This window comes from Mercenaria mercenaria, unplaced genomic scaffold (genome assembly GCF_021730395.1).
Source record: "Mercenaria mercenaria strain notata unplaced genomic scaffold, MADL_Memer_1 contig_3542, whole genome shotgun sequence".
Classification (NCBI taxonomy): domain Eukaryota; kingdom Metazoa; phylum Mollusca; class Bivalvia; order Venerida; family Veneridae; genus Mercenaria; species Mercenaria mercenaria.
The window spans coordinates 8833-34077 of NW_026461691.1; the positions used below are offsets into that span (position 1 = coordinate 8833).

Below are 25245 nucleotides of genomic sequence, written 5' to 3' on the forward strand. Positions count from 1 at the left end.
CTACTGACCTAGTTTTGAGGGCACGTAACCCAGTTTCAAACTTCACCTAGATATCATCAAGGTGAACATTCTGACTAACTTTCATGAAGATCCATTGAAAAGTATGGCCTCTAGAGAGGTCACAAGGTTTTTCTATTTTTAGATCTACTGACCTAGTTTTCGACGGCACGTGACCCGGTTTCGAACTTGACCTAGATATCATCAAGATGAACATTTACACCAACTTTCATAAAGATCCCATGAAAAATGTAACCTCTAGAGCGGTCACAAGCAAACGTTTACGCACGCACGGACGCACGGACGGACGACGGACGCTGCGTGATCACAAAAGCTCACCTTGTCACTTTGTGACATGTGAGCTAAAAATATAATAAAAAGGAATTAATGTTGTTTTTTAGGGGGGTGGGGGCGGGTGGTGGTTGGGGTTGGGGAGGGTGTGTGACCAAGGCAAGGTGGTGACCAGGTGTGGGTACACAACTTCACATGTTTATAATAAATGTTCATGGAAAAGAATGAAAGAAGTTTAATGAAATCCTACCAATTAGTTGGTTTGTTATGTACAAATCTGTAGATTTTTAAACAATTAGAGGGCAATAACTCTAAGGAAAATTGACCAATTAAAAAAAATGACAGGCATCATCGAAGTATGTTAGTTCATATTTATTTCAAGTTCCATGAAATTCTACCAGCTTGCTACTGAGAAATGGCTGCAGATGTGGATTTTTCATTAAATCAAGGACAATAACTTAACCAATCAAAAAATAAAATTGACGGGCATCATCGCTGTATGCTGGTGCATATTTATTTCAAGTTTTATAAAATTCTACCAGATAGTTACTGAGAAATGGCTGCGGACCGTCATTTTTGGGCATTTTTAATTAAATCAAGGGCAATAAATCTAAGGGAAATTGACTAATCCAACAAAAACTTGACGGGCATCATTGCAGTGTGTTGGTTCATGTTTTTTTCAAGTTTTATGAAATTCTACCTGCTAGTTACTAAGAAATGGCTGCGGACGGACATTTTTGGGCATTTTTCATTAAATCAAGGGCAATAACTCTAAGGGAAATTGACCAATCAAAAAAAAAAAACAAAAAAAAAGACACTTGACGGGCATCATCGCAGTATGTTGTTTCATGTTTATTTCAAGTTTCATGAAATTCTAACTGATAGTTACTAAGAAATAGCTGCGGACGGACGGACGCACGCACGCACTGACGCACGGACGCACTGACGGACGGACAACGCCATTTCAATACCCATCTCCCGATTTCATCGGCGGGGGATAATAATGCAAACGACATTGGCTTGATAAATATGTTCGAATCGAATTCTGTGTCAAATAGTTTGTTTCTGTAGCGTAAGAAACGCTATATTTTGGGGAGTAATATATTAATCTAAGCACATAAACTTACATTACGATGTGTATTCGAGCGGTAGTAGTGGTTGGTAAGTTGCCGATCGTCAGTATCATATTTGACCATTCGGGCAACATTGTTTTAAATGGATTTAGTATTGGCATTTTCACTTTTTATTGTTATGGAAAATTGGGGACTTCAGAATTTTGCGGAACGTTAACTCTATTTCTTCTCTTATAGTTTAAACGGTTTAATTTAGAGTTAAAAACCTAGGTTTCAAAGTTCTGCAATGATACTTACCTCCGTTTGCCTGGTCACCGCCACCTGAAATAAACATACTGTAAATTTTAACATGACTACAGTTAATACTAATCCAACATCTGATTATAATTTTGTCTGACCTGAAATTTAGCCTTTTCCTACTGCTAATTCTCGAATCTCTTTATAAAGTTCCTACAAATGATAGTGTCGACTGCGCTCTTTCTTACTCCAATAATACTGGCAAAGCTAAAAGATAGGCATCTGTTTCGTTGGTAGCTCTATACCGCTACTATTATTTCCCTCTCTATTTCAATTTTCAAGCTGCCCCTGTGAAAATGACATGTCCACTTTTGACTAAATTAGCATCTGCAAATGAATACGCCATAGTTTTAAGTCTTTCGGGTTTTCTTTGCTCAAACTGTCATTGAAAGATTACGGAAGGTTGAATTACAAAAAAGCCAAATTAAAATAATATACAAACACTGACATTATCCGATAATAAAGTTACACTTGCAGCCTTTATTTGTTTAAAAGGAAAACAAAATGGGTAGCGTAAGAAATAACATTTGCATCAGTACTAGAAATATGAAGTACTTACTGACGTCAGCATAAAACTTAGGATTGTTTTGTGTTTGATACGTTGTTCCGTAAGGATCTCCACTAACAGAAACATAGCACTCAAATGCTAGGTTGTTATCCCTATTTGCATCAGCGACTGTAGTGTTGTATGTAACTGTTGCTATTCGGGTATAACCACACTGATTGTCACTTATTGCAGTGCCCTCATCAAATGATCCTGCTGGTGGTTGATACCCAATAAACTCATCTGTTTGTTCTATTTCAGAAGTCTTTCGCCATCTGATTGTGGTTGCTGGTAAACTTCCAATAGTAGCTGTGCAAGAAAGTTTCAATACATCACCAACGTCAAATGCTGCTTGATTTGTAGATGATGATCCCTGTACTATAACATCATTTCTCCTCCCTTCTAACAGACGTATTTGAGGGTACACTAAAACAATGAAGTATAAAGAGTTGACCAAAAAAGACAAGCAACTATACTATACTAAACAATATTACCATTCTTCCTCCAGTCTAATTGAATCATTCGAGGGTACACTAAAATGATAAAGTATTTAGAGTTGACCAAAAAGGGTAAGCAGTTAAGTATCATAGTAAATAAAATAAATAAAAGATGTATTGAGGACGCGAAACAAGATCATGGTAACCTTGGCCTTTAATAATATGCTCTCCAGGCTATTTGGCAGGATGTTTGACTGAAACAATATTGTCCCAGGATTCCTAGACAGGCACTGTAACTCTTGGCCCAAAAGTTGTGAAAACATTCATTAGCTAAGTCACTAAAATAATCAAGTACATATTATATTGCAAAGATGTGATAATAGTTTGACAAGTGCAGATTTTATAGATAGTATAGATAAGTTTACAACAGTATGGTAATGGCTTAGGCCTAAAAAAATCTTTGTTTCCGTAATATGTTCAAAAATATTAGGGTAGGTAGTTCGGAATTTTTTTTTTGGATTTTTTTTTATTAAGGGAGACTTTTCAGAAATTATTTTTTTTTTTAAAAAATGAATACAAACAAGGAGGTTATGCCTTTAGAGCATCGGCAAGTTGATTTTTAATATCACTAAGCATGTTTAAAGCATAAAAAGTGCAGTTTTGCAACTTTTTGTCAAAAAGTTGAAAAAAAAAATTCTCCAAGGCCATAAAAACATTTAAGGTCGGGCCAAAAATTTAGGGTAGGTCTGGATACCGGAAACGAACATTTTTTACTCCTTAGCATTAGTGGCCTGTAGCCTAAATAGTATAGTTAGTGGTTTATTGATTTCTATGCGGAATTCTTCGGATAGCCAGGGCAGTAGAATACAGATAAGTTTCATTCAGACAAGTTAGAGTAATATTTCTACTTAGATTAATGGTGATACAGTACAAAGAGATAAAGGGTATGTATATTTTTGTAGATTCTTTCAGTTTGCTGTCGAATTGTGTATTTATCGGTTGGATTGAGTTGTTCTGTTGCTTCCTTTGATTTTCCCGCCTCGCACCATTTTTTCCCGGACTGTCAAATAATCGAACATTATCTTTGTCACCTTTTACTATACTACTTAGTAATTTATTTTTTACAACACTTAATAGCACCACCACACCTTTGGCAGAGCCAGTGTATAGAAAGATAGTTATACCAGAACTGTATTTGTGGGCTGTGGATCCCATAGATCCAGTTAGTATTTGTATAAGTGTTTGTACAAGTATTAGTATTTGTAATAGTATTGGTAATTGTATATGTATTGCATACATGTATCTCTTTTGTATTTACATATATTTTGTAGTTACTGGACCTATTATACACTTATGATGACCAAAGGTGGTATTGTTTTAAATGTAAAAGAATGAACCACAAGTACAAATACGGAACTGTTTTATATTTTATTATTTATATGAATGATGGCATGTATATTATGTATCTTTACTTATTGCTAACCTATGGTGGCATATTTCTGCATACGTTAACCAGATAAGTTTTGCGAAAATATATCGAGTTTTCACGAACAACGGAAAGCTTTTCACGAAAAGAACTGCAAATATTAAGTGTAAGTACGGAAGCCTCAAAGGGACTCCAGATTTGAGACAATGATAACACATGTCGACAAAATTAAAGTGATGTAGCAGAATCGTTTTGGTATTCTCGCCTTAAATGTTTCGAATTAATGTGAAAAAAAATAAAGCATTTTGCCTTCAGTTTTCCTGCAAAGACAGAAACATTGCACATTTTGAATACCTCTTTGTCGAATACTTTTTCTAAACTGTTTCTTGGAAAAAAAATTGTGCAATGCTTAAACTATATTACAATTCACTCTAAAATTACTCGCAGTCATGTCATTGTTTTAACTTTGCAACTAACGCTTTTTTGCAAAGACAAAAGCACAATTCACATTTCGTATATTTTTAGTCAACATATCAATTTGTAACCGGCATCTCGAAATAATAAATCGAAGAAATTGTTACACACGCAATATAGGAATGCGCTCGTCCGTCCATTCATCATTCCGACCGTCCGTCCGCAATTTTGTGTCCGGTCCATAACTCTGTCATTCATCAAGGGATTTTATTATTGGCACAAATGTTCCTCATGATGAGACAATGTGTCAAGCGCAAACCCAAGACCCCTTGCTCAAAGGTCAAGGTCGCATTTGGAGATCAAAGGTCAACAGTGCTTTTTGCCTGTCCAGTTCATAACTCTGACATCCATGAAGGGATTTTAATATTACTTGGCACAAGTGAACCTCATAATAAGACAATGTGTCATGGACAACTTTCAGACCCCTAGCTTAAAAGTCAATGTCACACTTGGCAGTCAAATATTAACATGGTATGAAGATGGTGTGTGTTCGTATTCGGTCCATAACTCTGTCATTTATCTAGGGATTTTAATATTATGTACTTAGTACAAATGTTCCCCCATGATGAGACGACGTGTCATGCGCAAACCCAGGACTCCTCAAAGGTCATGGTCACATTTGAAGGTGGTCAAACGTCAATATGTCTTTTTTCTGTCCTGTCCAGAACTCTGTCGTCCATCAAGGAACTACAATATAATTTGACATAAATGTTCCCTATGATGAAACGACATGCCAGATCAAATGTCAATAGGTTTTTTTTCTGTCCAGTCTATAACTTTGTCATACAAAAATCAAAAGGATTTTATTATAACTTGGCACAAATGTACCCCATGATAAGATGATTTGTCTTGTGCAACACCCAGACCCTAACTTAAGAGTCAAGGTCACACTTGGAAGTCAAATGTAAAACACTTTGTCCGGAGCATTTCTTCTTCATGCAAGGATGAGGGATTTTGAATGTAACTTGACAAAAATATTCACCTCATGAGACGAAGTGTCTTGCGAAAGAACCAGATCACTAAGTCTAAGTCCTGGTCCCTACGTCTAAGGTCAATGTCACACTTAGAGGTAAGAGGTCAAAAAGAAGAATGACTTTGTATGGAGCATTTCTTCTTCGTGCATTGAGGGATTTTTATGTAACTTGGCACAAATGTTCACCTTCATACAGCACCTTTGTTTATAGAATTACTTCCCTTTGCTGTTACTTTAAATAGCTTATATTGTACATTTTTTCATTACTGGCCGTAGAGAAAAATCGAGAACACGTTTCTATGGTACAACGTGCATGTTACATCCAATTCTTATGTGATTTTTTACTTATCTCTACCTGCACATATTTAAGATATGGGCGTTTATTGAAATGCCATAAAACAACTATATTGTGCATGACTAATCAATTGTTGAGAATGAACACACAGCTGGGCGTGATAAAATCGCTTAAAGAACGCCGCTTAGATGATTTCTATACTAACATGGTTATGTTAAAAACATTACTTCAATGTTTCAGGTTCAGTTAAAGCTTTCAAGCAGTGAATGCTCTATATGCAAGGACAGGTTTAAAGATTCAGTTATTTTCCCATGCGGACACTCTTTATGTTACCCATGTGGGCTTAGTTACAAGTAAATCATCACGTCTGTCCTTTATGCAGAGGACCAATACAGTGAATGACATCTCAAGTATAAGTATCAGACTACCTACAAGCATTTATTAAGTGCTAATTTTATACCCCTAGATACGAGTGTCTTGGGGCTATACTGGATTCCAGTCGGTCCGTAGGTCCGGTTGTCCATTTGCCTGTACACGGAATTTGTCCGCGCTATTTCTCAGCAACTTTTGGCAGGATTTCCATCAAACCTTATAATTATTATCAGTACCAAGCATCTGCGAAACGGGTTCCATTTGGATGATTTTTCACTAAGTTATGGCCCTTTTGTCTTTATATGTTTATGGAAAAAATTGTCTTATCAGTTATTTGCAAGACTTCAATCAAACCTTGTAATTATTATCAGTACCAAGCCTAGTTGTGCATGTGAGAAGCGTGTTTTCACTTAATTATGGCTCTTTATTAATCCCCCACCACGAGTGGTTGGGAGTTATAGGAATGGTCTCAGTCCGTCCGTCCTTCCGTCCGTCCATAGCATTTGTATTTGCTCCATATCTCCTAAACCCCTTGAAGGATTTTCATGAAACTCTGGTCAAATGATCACCTCATCAAGACCATGTGCAGAACTCATAAGTCAGTCATATCAGTAGACATGTCTGCTCAAGATCAAGGTCACAACTCGAGGTCAAAGGTTTGAGCCTTCCATTTAGTGTCCACTCTGTATCAAACCCCTTGAAAGATTGTCATGAAGCTTTGATCAAATACTGTATAAGTGGTTATTTCTGCGGGTCGAAGAGCTAGCGAATTCGGAATTCCAGACATTTTGGCGTGCGGAAATATTAGCGAATTCCCTTTTTCCAACTTGCCTGAAAATAGCTTTTCGTAAGAATCACTAATGTGTCTGGCGTAATAATTACATTTTTTGCAGCATGACAGCATTATTATCGATTATATGGAGCCAGTGAACGTTCATATATAAAAGAATGTGCTACACATTACTAAATTTGTTGTTTTTGTCTTTTCTCTATAAGAAAAATAATTACTTGAAAACGTATTAGTATTTATTACGGAAAGCAAAATATGTGTAATTATCATACTGAAAAGGCTAACAATATATATTGAAGTAAATCCTTTTGTTACATTTTGTAAAGGTGTGAAATACATTTTTAAAAGTCAGTATGTTTTCTCGCTTCCATACTCGCCTATGTCAGTTAACGGTAATTATTCCATACTCGCCTATGTCAGTTAACGGTAATTAGCTTTGCTAGTTTTGTATCTGTCAACAAATGAAAGGTACAAAAAAAAGTCCGTGTCTGATAACTTCGGAGTGACGTCACGTTTGTTTATGTTTTCTGGACTTATAAAACTAACAAAATAGGTAAAGCAGCTTACATAAACAATAATATTGGGTATATGTTATTGCAACACGTCTGCCAGTCCCGGTAGCTCAGTGGTAAGCATTGATGTTTGAAATGTCGAATTTTGCGGGCCGTAGGTTCGAATCGAGGTAAGTGTTTTTTTTTTGTTTTTTTTTAGGGTAACCACCATAATCATTCGTTTTTCCTGGAATATAATAATATATTTAGAAAGAAATATTATTAAATTAATTTCTGTTTAAGATGACCAGCCATCAGCTCTGTGTAAACACATCGTATTATGAATGCATAGTCACGAAAACACTTGAACATTTTGTGCAGGTTAAATTCCTCTCTGGTATATTGCCAGTATTAGTGTAGTCAACATGTCCGAGGCGTCCACGTCTGTTGTTGCAAAGAAAAACATTGTTCAGTATAAGAATGATGCTAAATGCATACAACGAAATGTTCTGAAGGTTATTTCAAGCATCATCGTTTTTCCATATTTCAGTTCGTTATTGTATACCGTAGTGCTTATTACTAAATTTAGAATATTTTCAATTGTCTTTGAAAAAAATGTAATTAAATCATGAATAAAACACAAAGATTTTAAAAAAAGAGTATAAATCACGGTGGGATTCGAACCAACGCGACAATGGAAATTGCACATGTAAGGCTAACGCTCTACGGCCGGTACTACTCTTCTATTTCAAAGTCAGCGTTCCAGTTAGTAGTATAATATAAAAGTGTGTACTTTGATAATGATAATTATCGGTTACCCTCCTGACTTGGACTCGTCCAAATAGTCACTCCGAAGTTATCAGACACGGACTGTAGCATTAAAAACGTGTATAGTGTACAGACAGAAACATAGGGTCAATTTCTCTCGTTTACTACAGGTGTTTTTATGATGGGTTTGCTGATATTTACGCTGGAGAAAATGTTAGCGTTTTTTTTCAATTCGTAAAATTCGGCAATATTTCCACCTCGCTAACTTAACCACTTATACAGTAATCACCTGATCAAGACAATGTGCAGAACTTATAAATCAGCTTCGTTTAGACGTACATGTAAATTTAAAAAGAATAGTCCGAACTAACAGTAGGACTTTGATGCTATACCGGAAAAGATACTTAGTCTAACTGCTCAGTCAGAAACTTCATCTTGTATCAAAAATGTAAATAATTTTGTTGTGGATGAACTTGTTTGAAGCGTCTTCAAAAAATAAATTGCACGGAAACATTTGCTTCATGAGCAGGGGTCACTTATAATTCATATTTTATAAGCAGGCATTCTTTGCTAACTGGAATATGATCTATTCTTTAAAGGCCCAGCTCCACTACGATATAAGTGCCCCCTCCAATATACAACACCCATCTTATCTGCTGCTCATCAGCGATTATGTAACAGTAGCTGATTGACCTCCACATGACCCAGTTTCAACATTGGCCAAGGAATCATCAAGATAAACATTCTGACAAATATTCATAAAGATAGAGTCATAAATGTGACATCAAGTGTTTACAAGCTTTTTGTTTTATTTGACCGTGTGACCCAGCTTTTAACCCCATATGACCCAGTTTTGAACTTAGAGCAAGAATCATTAAGATAAATATTCTGACCAAGTTCCATGAAGATAAGATAATAAATGTGGCCTCTAGGGTGTTAACAAGCTTTTCTTTGACTTTCTGACCAAGTTTTTGATCCTACATGATGATGACAAAGTTTCTTACTTGGCCTAGAGATCACCAAGATTAACATTCTGTGCAAGTTTTATCAAATTAAAGAATAAATGAAACCTCTATATGGCTGAAAGGGCCAAAATAGAAAATTTTGCCCCTTTCAGGGGCAGTAACTCGAGAACCTATGATGAAATCTAGCCGGTTTTCGAAAGGAACCAAGTTCTTTTTGTGATTTAAGTTGTGTGAAAGTGTGGCTTAAATCGAATGTCACTTCTATCGTGTTCACAAAGTCAAAATTAACAAACTGTGGCTCTTTCAGGAGTCAGTCAGGGGCCGTTACTCCAGGACCTATCATTGGATCTAACAGATTAATCGTGGAATCCAGGATTAAGTGTTGTTAAAGATATTATGCGTTTGTATGAAATCTAGCAATAAATGAAGTCCCTATATGACTGAAAAAGCCAAAATAGTAAATTGTGGCCCTTTAAGGGACCATAACTCTGGAACCCATGATGGGATCTGGTCAGTTTTCAAAAGCAACCAAGGTATTATGCTAATTCAAGCTGTGTGCAAGTTTGATTCAACCCTAATTGTAAAATGTGGCCTCTATTGTGTTCACACGCAAAAATAGAAAATGTTGGCCCTTTAAGGGGCCATAATTCTATAACCCATTAAGGAATCTAAAGAAACCAAGATGTTATGCCAATACAAGTTGTGTACAAATTTATTAAAATCAATTACAAAATGTGGCCTCAATCGTGTTCACTAGAAATTGTGAACGGACGGACGGACGAAGGGAGAATAATTTACTCTTATGCTGCAGTTGCTCTGTCTGGAGCTGCCTTGCTCAACCAATTAAATCTTCATTACACTATCTGGGGGAAAGGGAAAGTATGAAAATGCTACTACTGGAACAATCATATTAATATGCAATAAAAGAAATATTCAATTCTGAATATCGCAGTTGTACATTAAAACTAAGGCTAAAAATTAATTAATTTAAAAATAAATATAGTGTACCTAACTCTTTATACCAAAATAAATTATGTCACTTTGTGGTGAAACCTTTGAACCAACAGATAACATCAAATTATCTTTCATGCTCACACCTTCCGCCATTGTCATACCAGGTATATACTAAGGAACATCTCTATTTTAACACATTTGCAGGAGGACCTTATGATAATGCTACAGACTAAGTTTCATAGGCACCTATTTATCATACAAACAAACGACCCTGATGCACGTGGTAGCTCCCAGCACGCAAGCCTATATAGGGCACATATTGGTTATATCTGGGCAAATGTACAATACGGGTCCCATATGGTCCATATGGGAACCATACTGTAAGTATATGCCCATATGGGACCCATATGGGACCCATATACAATGTCTCATCGATGTGGTACAACAATGTATTCATTTTGAAACCCATGTGGGACCCATGCTAATCCCGTTTGCAAATAAACAATAAGGGGCCCTTATGGGTGCATATATTTTGCCAATGAAACTTAGTCTGTAGCATTATTATAAGGTCCTCTTGCAAATATGTTAAAATAGAGATGCTTGTCCCCTTTTAGGGGCCATAAAAGCTGAAAATAGAAATTCCTTTAAAGGACATTTTTTTTGATAAAATGCTTCATATGACTTGACCAAAGTTGTTTTGTATTATCATTATAAGGTCTTCTACCAGCTTTGATTGTGTTTACCTTGCCCCTTTTTGGCACTGCTGTTGTTAGAAATATAAGACCCTTGGTATAACTTGTTCTATTGAACTGTGTGGTGGATCATAATTGGTTTGGAGCATCAATATAAGGTCTGCTACCAAACTTGTTCAAATCGGGGCACTTAGAACCTTTTAGGGGCCATTAAAGTAAATTTTGGAGAAGATCTATGAGGTACTGTTGTCACTTGGTCGTCGGTGTTGGTTTTTATTAAAAACCATAATAGCTACAGCTTTGAAACTTTGCACACGTGTTTATGATCATTAGGTGGCTATGTAGGCCAATGATATTCATTTACTCAAAATTATGGCCGCTCTTTTCAGCCCACCGTCATCAGATGGTGGGCTATTCAAATCACTCTGCGTCCGTGGTCCGTCCGTTCTTCCGTTCGTCCGTCCTCCGTCCTTCCGTCCGTTAACAATTTCTCGTTATCGCATCTTCTTAAAAACAACTGGGGGGGGAGGATTTTGGGGGGGGGTAATTTTGTCAGAATTATGTCAGGATTATGTATTGGTACTCTAGTTGTGTCCTCCCACTGAAAATCAGACGGGTTCAACAATTTTTGAGTGCGTTATGGCCCTTTGATTATTTATATAACTTACATAGATTTATACCACTGCCGACATGTGTCAGATATCTCGTCATACTAAAAATCCATCAAAATTTATCGAACGTTTTTATTGCAATATGACGCGTTCTTCATATTTTGCTGCAGTTAAGACATAAGGATTTTGCGTGATAAAACGTTTATTTTACTTTTTTGAACGAGTAATTTATTACAAAATAGCTCAAAATAATACGCCAACCTTGCAATGTTCAATGAAAATATTACGTGATAAAAAATATCAGGGGGGTCCAAATGCGTTTCCATATATTTGTATTTGTTAATTTCAAAGCGAAATAAGTTCGCGAAAATTGACCAAACTTTCAAGAAAAACGTTAATCTTTTCATAAAAATGAAATGTTATTTTCGCGAAAACATTTTATTTTCACGAAAACTTTACCGTTTTTCATGTTATTCATGAAAGTTTGGTCCATTTTCGCGAAACATATCTGGTTTTCTTATGCAGAAGTGGGCACTAACGCAATTGTTTTCCACTTAATATTTGCAGTTCTTTTCGCGAAAACTTTTCTGTTTTCCGTGAAAAAAATTCGCGAAACTTATCTAGTTATCGTATGCAGAAATAAAAAAACAAACTGTTATTACGAATACAATGTAAAAGAAAAAACACATTCAAAATCCTACAAAGGACAAGAAAAACAAGGAAGCTCCCAGTGCTAATTGTACAAAACATTAATCATAGAAACGCATAAAGACGTTTAAAATTCCTTTGGATTGCCTCTGGCGCTGATATAGCAATACGCGCCGTCAATAAGAATAAACGTGTTCAAAGAAAACGTCGTCGGACAGGCATAGCCAACTACAGTCATACACTTGATACAAGCGTCAAAAATGCCTGAATTTCAGTTAAATAATTTTCGTCATCGAATGTGTCAGTAACCTGTTTTTAAAGTCTACTTTGGTAATGTCTTATAAAGCTTTAAAAATACGAGTACAATTATGTGGATTTAATGAAGCTATACCAGTTATGTTACCAAACGAAAATGCGATAAGATACTGAGTTAAGTATATATAAATCCCTACTGCCTTGCCAGCAATTTGCTTACAAAATGTTCATGTAATTTAAACAAAAATAATTTAACATCTACTGACTGACTTCGGGCGCCTCTGAAATAATGGGGAATTTGACTCGCTTTCACACTTCTAGTGAAAATATCACAAGATCCCGTTGTCGGCGGAGCATGTATTTAAGTAATCTGATAATCGTTAAAAACGGGATGACTTGGATTTCACTAAATGTTAGATTTGAGTGAAGTCAGGAACTCCAAAGAGACTCAAGTCGCCCTTTGTTCGAGCCCCGCGTTCATGACAAGAAATCTTTTTAAGATTTTTCTTTCTAATCTTAAGCGAACCTGAAAAGGAACAAGAGCCCTTTTAGAAAAATCTTGAGAAAGGATCTTGCCAAAATGCTTCTGACCAAATTTGGTGTAATATTCTGACCTGTAGTTTCAGAGAAGAAGGTATTTATGTAAATTGTGGACGACAGACGATGGACACCATACCATCTACCTAAACTTAGAGCTTACCAAATGAAACTCATGACTTTAGGAGATAACATTTCTTTGGAACTAATGCAACTTGTTTTAAACAACACTCCTGTGAAAATCAATACTACTGTTGGTCAATGCATAGAGCTTTACTGCTTATCAATCTAATGTATTGCAAAAATAATATTGCTATATTTACCTAAATAAAGAACAAAAGTTCTAACTAAAGCCTGGGTTTATATTCTGGAAATCTACAATCGTTAACATCGTTTGTAATATCTGCCACTACCAATCATTTTACTTTAAACGTAATTTTATTGTTAAATTGGTGGGAAAGTTGATAAGAAACCCAAGTATTGTCTTTAATCTTATAAAAGGGTAATTTCACGTAACAGACTGCCCGCTTAGCTCAATAGGGTGAACATAGTCAAAAGAAATTTCGTACTCCACCTCTGATTCATCGGAAGAGAAGTTGTCATTTACTTGCGGAGAACAGGTAAGTACTGGTGTAGAATCTAGAAACACTGGTTAGGTTTACTGCCCGCTGATACATAACTGAAATCCTGTTGAAAAATGGTGCTTAACCCAAAACAATAAACAAAAAACTATCATTAACAACAAAGCATGAAAATTAACTTAGGTGTCTGTGACCTTAGAGAGAAAGGTCTGGATATTGCACATGGCACATTGTATTCTTATTGTGAATATTAGTTATTTGAATATACATCCATGAAAAAATACAGACAAGACAAAAAATACTAAAACATGTTTATTACAATTTACCTGCCTCCCAGCCAAGGTCAGTTTGCAATAAAAATGTTATAATCCGACTACTATTAAGGTAGTTCTGCACTTTTGGATCGATTTTTTTCTACAATGTAGAATTTGTTTAAACTCCGATTTTTCAAAACTTCGGAATGTACTAACAAAATTCAGCAAATAAAAAAGACAGAGTCGTGTGCTTGAATTTTTGCCAGACTGATTTGAAAACTTTGGACCTCACGCAATTTTTCATAATGGGAGCCTATGGAAAAATCGCCTTTCATAACATTTTCGAGAATTTCTTTTTCTAAATTGTAGATTTTAATGAAACCTCTCACAGTGATAAATAAACATATGGCCTATAATATGGTGAAATAAAATGTATAAGTCCGTGTGCTTATTTTTGTGATATTTGGCCATGATTAAAGTGAACCGCCTATTTTAAGCGAATTTTAAGACATTATTTTGAATTATTTAACGTGTCACATGTTTTAATAAGATATTTTAACTTTAGAAATATAGTAACTGTGCCATTTTAATAAATTAACTCACAGGTTGCCATTAATTCATAAACTGATTTTCACTTCCGTACGCCGAATTCAGGCTTTATTCTACGTTTTCCGAACAAGTGACGTTACGCCATCACTTCCGGTTTATCAAACGTGCAGAACTACCTTAAAGGATATCCTAGATGACCCATATTCGAACTAGACTTAAATTTAATCAAGGCTATCATTCTGAACAAAATTTATGAAGATCAATTGAAAAATACAGTCTCTATCACATACACAAGGTTTTTCTTTAATCTGGCCTAGTGATCTAGTTTTTGACCCCAGATGACACATATTCAAATTCGACCTAGATTTCATCAAAGCACTCATTCTGATTAAAATTCATGCAGATCAACTGAAAAATACAGCCTCTATCGCATACACAAGGTTTTTCTTTGATTTGACCTACTGACCTAGGTTTGACCCCAGATGACCCATATTAAAATTTGACCTAGATTTTATCAAGACAATCATTCTGACCAAATTTAATGAAGATTAATTGAAAAATACAGCATCTATCTCTTACACAAGGTTTTTCTTTCATTTGGCCTAGTGAACTACTTTTTGACTACAGATGACCCATATTCAAAGTCATCCTAGATTTCATCAAGGCAATCATTCTGACTAAATTCCATGAAGATCAATTGAAAGATGCAGCCTCTATCGCATACAAAAGGTTTTTCTTAGATGTGACCTAGTGACCTAGTTTTTGAACCTAGATGGCCCATATTTAAATTTGACCTCGATTTTATCAAGGCAAACATTCTGACCAAACTTCATAAAGATCAATTGAAAAATACAGCCTCTATCGCATACACAATGTTTTTCTTTGAATTGACCTAGTGACCTAGTTTTTGAACCCAGATGACCCATATTCGAACTCGACCTAGATTTCATCAAAGCACTCATTCTGATTAAAATTCATGAAGAGCAATTGAAAAATACAGCCTCTATCGCATACACAAGGTTTTTCTTTGATTTGACCTAGTGACCTAGTTTTTGATCCCAGATGACCCATATTCGAATTCGACTTAAATTTCACCAAGGCAATCAATCTGAACAAAATTTATGAAGATCAATTGAAAAATACAGCCTCTATCGCATACACAAGGTTTTTCTTTGATTTGACCTAGTGACCTAGTTTTTGAACCCAGATGACCCATATTCGAACTCGACTTAAATTTCATCAAGCCAATCATTCTGAGCAAAATTTATGAAGATCATTGAAAACTACAGCCTCATAGTTTCTGGCCCCAGATGACCCATATTTGAAATCGATCTTAATTTTATCAAAGGAATCATTCTGACCAAATTTCATGAAGATCAACTGAAAAATACAGCCTCTATAACATACACAAGGTTTTTCTTTGATTTGACCTAGTGACCTAGTTTTTGACCCCAGATGACCCATATTCGAACTCGGCCTAGATTTCATCAAGGCAATCATTCTGACCAAATTTCATGAAGGTCAATTGAAAAATACAGCCTCTATCGCAGACACAAGGTTTTTCTTTGATTTGACCTAGTGACCTGGTTTTTGACCCCAGATGACCCATATTCGAACTCGACCTAGATTTCATCAGGCAATCATTCTGACCAACTTTCATAATATCAATTGAAAAATACAGGCTCTATCGCATACACAAGCTAAATGTTGACACAGACGACAGACAGACAGACGCCGGACATCGAGCGATCAGAAAAACTCACCTGAGCATCAGGTGAGCTAATAAAAAGTTCACGGTCTTGACAGGCCGAGGACTTTCTGGTTTTGAAAGTATGGTACGAACCAAAGACTCAATGATTCTTTGGACTTTTGGCTGGAAGTTGAAGTTTTAAGTTTTTCTCAGGCACTGCCCCTAGTGTTGCTAGCATTATCGGTCTCCGCGGGCCTTTTTGCACCAAGAAGCATGTTATTTTCCTCTCCATTTCCGCAGAACTTTGCAAATTACAGACCAAAATGAAAACAAATATTGCCTAGACGCTTACTTAGATATCCGGTAATTACTTTCGTGTAAAGCGACAAGCGTCTACAAGCAGTCACGTGATTATTGGTAAAATTAACTGCCCCAAAGGAGTTTTTAAGGGAAAAGAACAGTTTGAGCAAATTCCCCAATTTTCGAACGTGATCGCGAAAATATTAGAGTGCCAAGATTTTTAACTCCCATTTTTTTATTCTTAGTCGAATTTTGCGAGTTAGCGACCGCTAAATTCGATCCCTGGATACATTTCAAAATTATTTGGACCCAGCTGGGAAAATCATATACTATACCGTATTCAGGTTTTCTTTGCTGGGTACGAGTCCAAACATATCTCTGTATTGTACAGAACAATTAAGAAATAATAAGTTCCGAAGTGTGCTTTATCGTAGAATAACCAATTTTCTTATGCGTAAGAATATATCACGAAGGTCGTAGGGTTACTCTACGATAAATCACACTTGGGAACTTGTTATTTAGATTCTAACACGACAAACTGGTATCAACAGTGTTAGAAAAAATGGTAACTACTTTTTACGACCGTGCTACGCACCTGGATAGGATGACTTCATTGCACAGTGACACGCGTGGGTTATTGCAGAATAACCCAAGATAGATTTTGCTCTACATGTATGTAGGTTATTTGATGGTTGTGTTAGAATGTTAAATAACCTAATATTATTTCATCTCCCAGGCTCAAAAAAAATCCTCTAATTATTGCATATTACAAAGAATGTAGGACATTTCTGTCAGTTTAGAGTAATATGAGCTTGCTTCTACAATTAGTCTAAAGTCAAGGATACACTTACCATAGGCTGAAAAGGTACCATTCTTTACCACTGTAAGTACACTACCAGAAGTTCCTTTATATGTCAATTCACATCTGTAAGCCCTGGCATCGTTGCACACCAACTTACTAATATTCATACTCACTGTCAGGTATGTGTTACTGGGTGTATTCTCATAACTGCCACCAGCAATGAAATTTTTGTTGTTGTTAATTGATTCGCTTAATGTAGGAGTTTCAGTTGTTCCTGATTCCATTATCACTAATGTTTCAAAACTACCTGATCCTGGCGTAGTTTCTCGTCGTATCTGAATAATGTAGATGGTGGCAACATCGTTCTCAATGACATCACATCTCATTGTTAATGTTCCTGTACTTCCAATCACAACTTTATCCTTTGAAATAGTGAAATCTATCCCCGTAACTGAAACTTAACAAAATAATGGTATTAAAGTCTGCCTGTTGGATGTATTAAAATTACTGTTAACTGACAATATGATAAAAAATTAATGATAAATTGTAACAAATATTAACTTCATATTGTTCACACTACACAATCGCAATGACTATATTCCAATATTTTCAATGATGTTTTAATTGTTAAGAACGTGGGTAACTATATGATGTCCCGTTATCTAAATATCACTTTGATTTTTATCAAACACATCCCTGTAGGCAGCAAGATTCCAATAAACAGCCGAAAATAGCACAGACTCATTTGATGAAATATATATTGCCTATCATTTGATACGTGCATATCCAAAATTACTTATCTGCACTCAGTTATTCCAGTATACGTATTCTTAATACAAGTGTAAGGTACCAATTTTAAGTGGTCCATGTGTAATGTTTTTATGTATAACACTGACCCTGCTGGCGCCCTAAATTAGGGTCAATTCGTAAAAAAATATATTATTTCTTACACATGTGAAGCAGAAGATTGTTTAAAGTTTTCGTTATATCATGCTATGTAAAAACGCCAATTCCTGAACGACTCAAATTTAAATTCCAGTGTCCCATTTAAAAAAGATACTTGGACGAGGTTCATGAAAGAATGCTGCAGACAACGTCTGGTGATTGGTCACAATCTGGTTCACGAGAAGAATAGAGGCCAAGGGATTTATGTTAAGCATTATTTTAGAGCACAAAGCTGGCATTGCTTGTATGCCAGGGTCAGTCAACTTAAAATTTGACATTTTGTTTTAAAAATGTTGGTAGCAGAACAAAATTTAGTCATCTCAAATTTAGATAATTTTATTTGAATATGTAAAGCTATATGTGTTTTTATGATTGCGTTTCAGTTCAGTTTATTGTTCTTGACTAGCGAGAACATTGCAAATATGTACATGTAAATGACTCATATTCTTGATTTCATTCCAGGTGGTTGTTTCTTTAATGTCTCTAGCACTGATTGTCTATGCATTTTAAAAATTCGGACATTAATATAGACATATTTGCTGGCAGATTAATTGAAAGACGAAACATTTGTTCTCTTAATCATAACAAGCTTCAACAGTTGCTGGTTAGCAATAACCTTAAATCTGCTAATACGCAATGTGCTTCCGAACCAGGCACACATTTCAAGATAGTGTTCATATATCACAAATTATTTTACAAAGAATTCTGTAAATTGCAAGTACTAACATGACATTTCTAGCATAATAACAAATTTTAAATCAAAGCTTTATTATATTATCATTTAAATAACAAAAGTAAACGTTTAAGGCTCATCATACATATTTTGAAATATTCTTTCATGTGTAACAGAGCGGGACTGTGAAACAGTTATTCAGTCTTGTTCTGTTCAATACGTAAATATATATATTGGCGAGTGTTCAGCTGAAAAATCATAGTTGACGAGCTGACAGACCTGTAAGTCGAATATGACTGGGTATGATTACAAACATATCCCGTATTGTACTGATTTATGTTAAATAACTTTTTATGCTTAAAAGAAAAGAAAACAAGAACTTCATCTAAAAGGAAAAACAAATCCGATCTCAAACAGAATGTGCCAGGGTAGTAAAAACGGGTATTAAACAGGAGTTATCAGCAATTGATTTCAGATAGGGTGGGGGACTAAAACAGATATCGAGAAACAAAAGAAACTGAAAGTAAAAAGAAATGTTTTGTACTTTTGTTGTGGTTTTATACATTTTAGAAAATGGTTTAAGACATCTTCCACATCAAATCAGCTTAGTTATGGACTGATTAGATACATCTCCGAAGTTAATAAAGGAACAAGGAATTAATAACAGGCACACTTTTATTATGTTATACATGAACTTTTGTTATTTATGTCGATAGATAATGTTATCTATTTATGTACTACCGACTTTCATGAACTTTAAACAAAAATCTATCTGTATCTGTATGTATCGGACTATATTTGAAAAATTCGAACGGTTTTAAAGGCAAGTGAAATCTTTCCTTTGCTTGTTGCTAACCCTTGAGAAAATTATTACGTAACAGCTAAAATATTTTAGAGTTGTACCTAAACATCAGCTTAATTGCTCCGAGTCGGAAAACAAATAGCGACGATAAATACCACACACAAAAACACGCCCATGCATGTACACATTACAGATGATTTATAATGTCGTTCAAGCTATGTATCAAGAACAAGGATGTAGAATATGTACCTTGTACTGCAGAAAGTATGGCACCCAGGCCAAAATACTTAATAAATCCTGTCATGTTCTGTTGCTTCCTGATTCGCACTTTTCGAAACGAATATGACAGTCCACTGATTAAACAACCTACCTATGTTGGTTACGATAAACCTATAGCATTTTTGTTCCGGGTTCAGTTTACTGTTTTCCCTTTTAACGAGGAAGTACTTGTTTCATAAATTAAATCAAGATTGTAAAACTTACAAGATTTCTTGCTTCACTTCTGTTTCATGTGGGGAAATTGTTGGCTACTTATGGAGATTTGTCGGATTAAATTATCGCCTTGTATAACTGCAAAATAGTAGTAATATTATAATATGAAATTAAAAGGAAGTTGCTGCAAGATGCAGCAAAGGAAACTTCGCGCCAAACAAAGCAGTACATGTAGTTCTAATAGAACAGGAGGTTATATAACGATGCTGGTGTCTTTGTTATAGACCCTACGCAAACAGATAGTCTGACTGGATTTCATGAATGTTGGACAAAGAGGCGTGAAACTCACGGCGTGAAAGGAAAAAACAACGTGGCATTTTAGATTAACATTTGGCATAATTTAACCTTGAACTATAACGCCATACAAAACTAAGATTGAGGAGGTAAATAACGTCCTTGGTAAAATTGAAAAATACTTAGAATACATGTCAGGATTTGATAAATATTTTATTCGTGTTTTTGTGAAAGTTATAATTTCAGTTTTTAAATCATCGCTGTTAAACTAAAAAAAAGCATTAAAAAGTTAGAATAACAACTGTTTATAAAACACACTTGGGATGACGATAAGCAACTCTAAAACGACTTTAAAAGAAAAAGTGGAGTGGTTACAATAAGCTGGAAGCTTTCATCACAATCGAGCTAAAACAAATTAGTATAAACTAAAACAAATTAATACTATAAATTAAAGAAATAGTTACCTTCTTCTAATAATGACATATATATCATCTTTTTAATTATTTCTATTATTTTTATTATTTAAAGAAATATACACTTAAAACAGAATGGCCCGGATAATTCATACCTTCAAGCATGTCTGTTTTTTTTGTCATTTGTATCATTATCAAGATAACTGAAGGGAGATAAAAGCTGTTATTAATGATACATACTTTCTGACTGAGTTGTTTCCCTTTGTAAGGCTGTGTTAAAATCACGAAGAGAAAACAAATATAAAGCTAAAAGATTGATATAAAATATAATTTGTTATATTCATTCTTTAAAATTTTAAATTATCTTTTCAATAATATTTCTTATTCTTAATAACACTTTAGTCATGCCTTTTCTAATTTACCTAATCCATTCAAAGACTATGTATTGCGAAAAATATTTTACCAGTGGTTAGGTTATAAAGTACACCGATTTTCATTTTCTTCAGTTTGTTTAGGACAATAGAAATATTCACTGAGTTAGAGAGAGAAGAAAAGACAACAAAAGGTAACATTATCTAGTTTGTAAGACAAGGTTGTCAGTTGATACTGTAATATTTTGAGCACAATACAATAGGAGTACTCCAGGAAAAACAACAACAACAACAACAACAAAAACAACATCTTATGATATAAGAGCATAAAAGGTAGCAAGAAAAAGCATTTATATAAATCTGGTATAATAGTAATCACAATAATTTCTTTTTCAAAGAATTCCTAATCTGTCAATAGGAGGAAATGTCTCCGTTGACTTTCGAAATTTTGTAACTTAAAAGTTTTAACTGCATTGCATTTATTTACTTTAAATAAGTATTGAATACACTTTTTCAGTCCTTCTAGGTTTGGCAAAGCATTTTTCATTTTACATGAATAAATATATGATTTACATGAAATAAGGACAGTGTTAAGTACATCTGGAAACAGTCTGTTACCAAATAAAATATCAGTATTTGTCCAGTTCGTACCTAATGTAATTGGTGAACACTTACGTTGAATCCAATTTCTAACATTTAACCAGAATGTGGTTATAAATGGACATTCATAAAACAGATGTAAAATAGTTTCTGTAGCTCCATGACAAAAGGAGCATTGGTTATCATGTACAATACCCATTTTGAAACAAAGATGGTTAGTTGCTAAGTTTCTGAGATTGATTCTGTACTGTAACCACTGTAGTTTTGGATCTGTTTTAACTTTAAAAGGTAGACTATACATCTTTTGCCAATCAAAGTTAACAATATTTATCTCATTTATCCATTTTTGTTGAGATATCGGTTTGTGTTTCGTTACCACAAGTGAATCGTACATAAACATACATCCCTGTTTTTGTTTAAGAATAATTTTAGACAAGAGAGGTTGTAATGGAATGTTTTCCTTCTTTGCCTTATGTGAAATATGCAAGGTTTGTAAATAAGCTCGGATTGTCACTACAGCATCATTATATAACAAGAAAATGTTTCCTTCTATTTCATATATTTCTTGAAACAAATCAAATGATAGCAGATTTCCGTCTTTGCCCATAAAGTCATTTACTAAAAAACACCTTTACAAATAAAATTTCTAAAACAGAAAGGCTTACTACCTATATGAAATTTATGACTATTAAAAATGGGTTCTGAAAGAAAATCTTCCCAATTTGCTGGGGTCTTTACAGAAAGTAATTGGTGTATTACTGAGAAAACATCTTTCCAAAATGAATTTTTAACTTCTGAAAATTTCTTTAGTAAAAAATGTGTGCCAAGTTTTTCAATAGAATGAATCCATGGGTACATGCTACTGACTAGATCATAATAAGAGGAGTTACTGGTCAAATACCTTCTAAACCATGAACATTTCATGGCCATTATGAACTTTTCAACATCAATTACTCTTAAGCCTCCCCCTTTAAAGTCTTGTTTTACTGTATCTCGTTTTACCTTATCTGGGCTATTATTCCACAAAAACTTAAAGAACATATTTTCTATTTCCTTTATTATCTCACGGGGAGGGGATAGGAAGACTAGTAAAAAGATTATTAATTTCTGGTAGTGCTAATGTTTTAAAATCCTTTTAGACCAAATTGTCAATAGAGTTTTAATTTCTTCAATTTTTGGGCCAAAATTCAATTGTACAATTAAGCTTAAACCAGAAATTTATCTCAAATCAACATCACTAGAGTTAAACTGGATTTCCTACATCTTATGAACTTCTAAATAGCCATATACTAAATCATTTTAAGTTCGTATAGTTATTTTATAGATCATTTGTGTCTCCTTTCTAGACTTGCATTTGTTTTCTCTTAACAATTTAATCACCAAGCTAAGTCCAGAAATTTATCTCAAATCAACACCTTAGAGTTATACTGGATTTCCTGCATCTTATGGACTTCTAAATAGCCATATACTAGATCATTTTAAGTTCGTATATTTATTTTATATATCATTTGTGTCTCTTTTGCTTCTGTATTTTGATTGTACGTCCTATCTTACAATATTCACTTAATTTTCAAACAGACCAGCTATGTCTGGCTTTCAGTACTTCTTCATTACAGCCTTCTTTCTTTATGGGGAGCCTTGTCTCTCAATTCACTTGTCAACGTCATTGCTTGTATTGGAACTGTATCTCATGTTGGCCGTTGTTTCTCTTGCATTGTATGATTGAGGTATAACATGATGTATTTTGAGAGAAACAATTCGGCCATCATGAGATGCTTTCGTCTGCGGTCTTCATGGAATCTCACTGTATGCGTAAATGTAGTATTTATCTTTCATTTTCATGTTTTATCAGCATTTTCATACTAAGGTTTTCACATGCTCACGCAGTTCCCGTGCCTTACAAACATAAACATCATCCATTATCCGAAAGGCATACAGCTAATATCGTTTCCACACTCTTCTTGCTTCAATTCGCTTTCTCTATTTGCTGCACACTCTTGGCATTTCTGGTCCTACTTATTATTCTCTCTGGTGACGTGCATCCAAATCCTGGTCCTGAAACTTCTCGTTCAAATTCTTCTTCCTCTAATATTTCATCAGAAGCTATCGACTTGTCTAAATACCTGTCTTCCATGCATTATAACGTTCAGAGTATAAAACTCAAGCTTGATACCCTTTATGCCGAATTCCGCGTCTTTGATATTCTCACTTTTTCTGAAACTTGGCTGAGTGCTCAAACTCCAACATCTGATCTAACCTTTGAGCAGTTCCATGATCCAGAAAGAAATGATAGGGTTGGTGATAGGCATGATAGCGTCCTTTTAAATGTTAGAAATACTTTGCGGTATAAAAGAACACACGACTTAGATCTAGAAATTCCCGGAGTTGAATGCATCTGGATTGAGCTCAAAACAACAACTATACGCATTCTCTTTGGTGTATTCTACAGGCCTCCAAATACAACAGCTAACCAACACTCATTGATTGAAGATTCAATACACCTTGCTGTAGACACTGGAATAAAAGATATCATCATAACCGGAGACTTTAACATTAATATGCAAAACCCGACTTCAGCTAGAAAGATCAACACCATATGCTAACAGTTTTCTCTCTTTCAATACATTTCTGATCCAACACATTTCACAGAAAATTCTTCCTCTGTCATAGACCTCATCCTCTCATCAAACAAGAATCTCTTCTTTATGACTGGAACTGGCGACCCATGCCTTGAACAAACAATACGTTACCACTGTCCAATCTTTGGTCTCCTCAATTTAAAAAAAATCAAACAACATTCTTTCAAAGGACACACCTGGCTCTTCGATAAAGGTAATTATCAGCTTTTACGAGACCAAATATCACACACAAATTGGGAACAAATTAAGGACAAAGACATCAATACATACACAACCAATGTCACTAATCAGATACTCAACATTTCAAAATCATGCATACCAAATAAAGAAGTCACCATTCGACCCTGCGAACCCCCATGGATAACAACAAATTAAAAAAAAATCTATAAAACGACGCAGAAGGGCATACAGAAAAGCTAAACAATCAAATAATGTGGACGACTGGTCAAGATTTAGAAATCTTCGTAACCATACTATTACCCAAATTAGAGCTGCCAAGATAAATCACATTCTTAAATTAGCCAATAATCTGAAAACAACATCCACTAATTCGAAATCATGGTGGGCATGTCTCAAGTCATTCATAAAACCTTCTTCCAATTTTTCAACTATTCCTCCCTTAGAAGATGGGGCCGACATTTATGAGGATGAAATTTCTAAAGCAAATATCCTGAACAACTTCTTTAGTGACCAAACAATTTTGGACGAAAGAAATGCACCACAACTTGATGAAGCAGAAAGAAACTCTGAACTTATCATGGAACCTTTCACTGTTACTGCAGTTGAAATGGTTTTGAAGTCTTTACCCCTTGGAAAGGCCTCTGGGTCCGACTCTGTAAACAACAAAGTTCTCAAAGAACTGTCTACCGAATAATCTCTTCCTCTTGCCGATCTCTTTAACTACTCTTTGACTACATCGACGTTTTCTGATGCTTGGAAAGAAGCTTATGTATCACCCGTCTTTAAAAATGATGATCGGTCTTTACCTGGGAACTATCGCCCAATTTCAC

The 25245-nt window shown here is 34.9% G+C and overlaps 1 protein-coding gene across 1 annotated transcript; it reads right to left on the reverse strand.

Moving 5' to 3' along the window:
• Positions 1–1658: 1658 nt before the first annotated feature.
• On the reverse strand, positions 1659–19865 carry LOC128553163 (uncharacterized; the record flags this gene model as incomplete). Its single annotated transcript, XM_053534286.1, has 4 exons — positions 19736–19865; positions 17116–17517; positions 2218–2628; positions 1659–1682 (listed from the first exon to the last, which is right to left on the reverse strand). Coding segments are annotated over exons 1-4 (892 nt in total), but the record flags the coding sequence as incomplete, so codon positions are not given.
• Positions 19866–25245: the final 5380 nt, after the last annotated feature.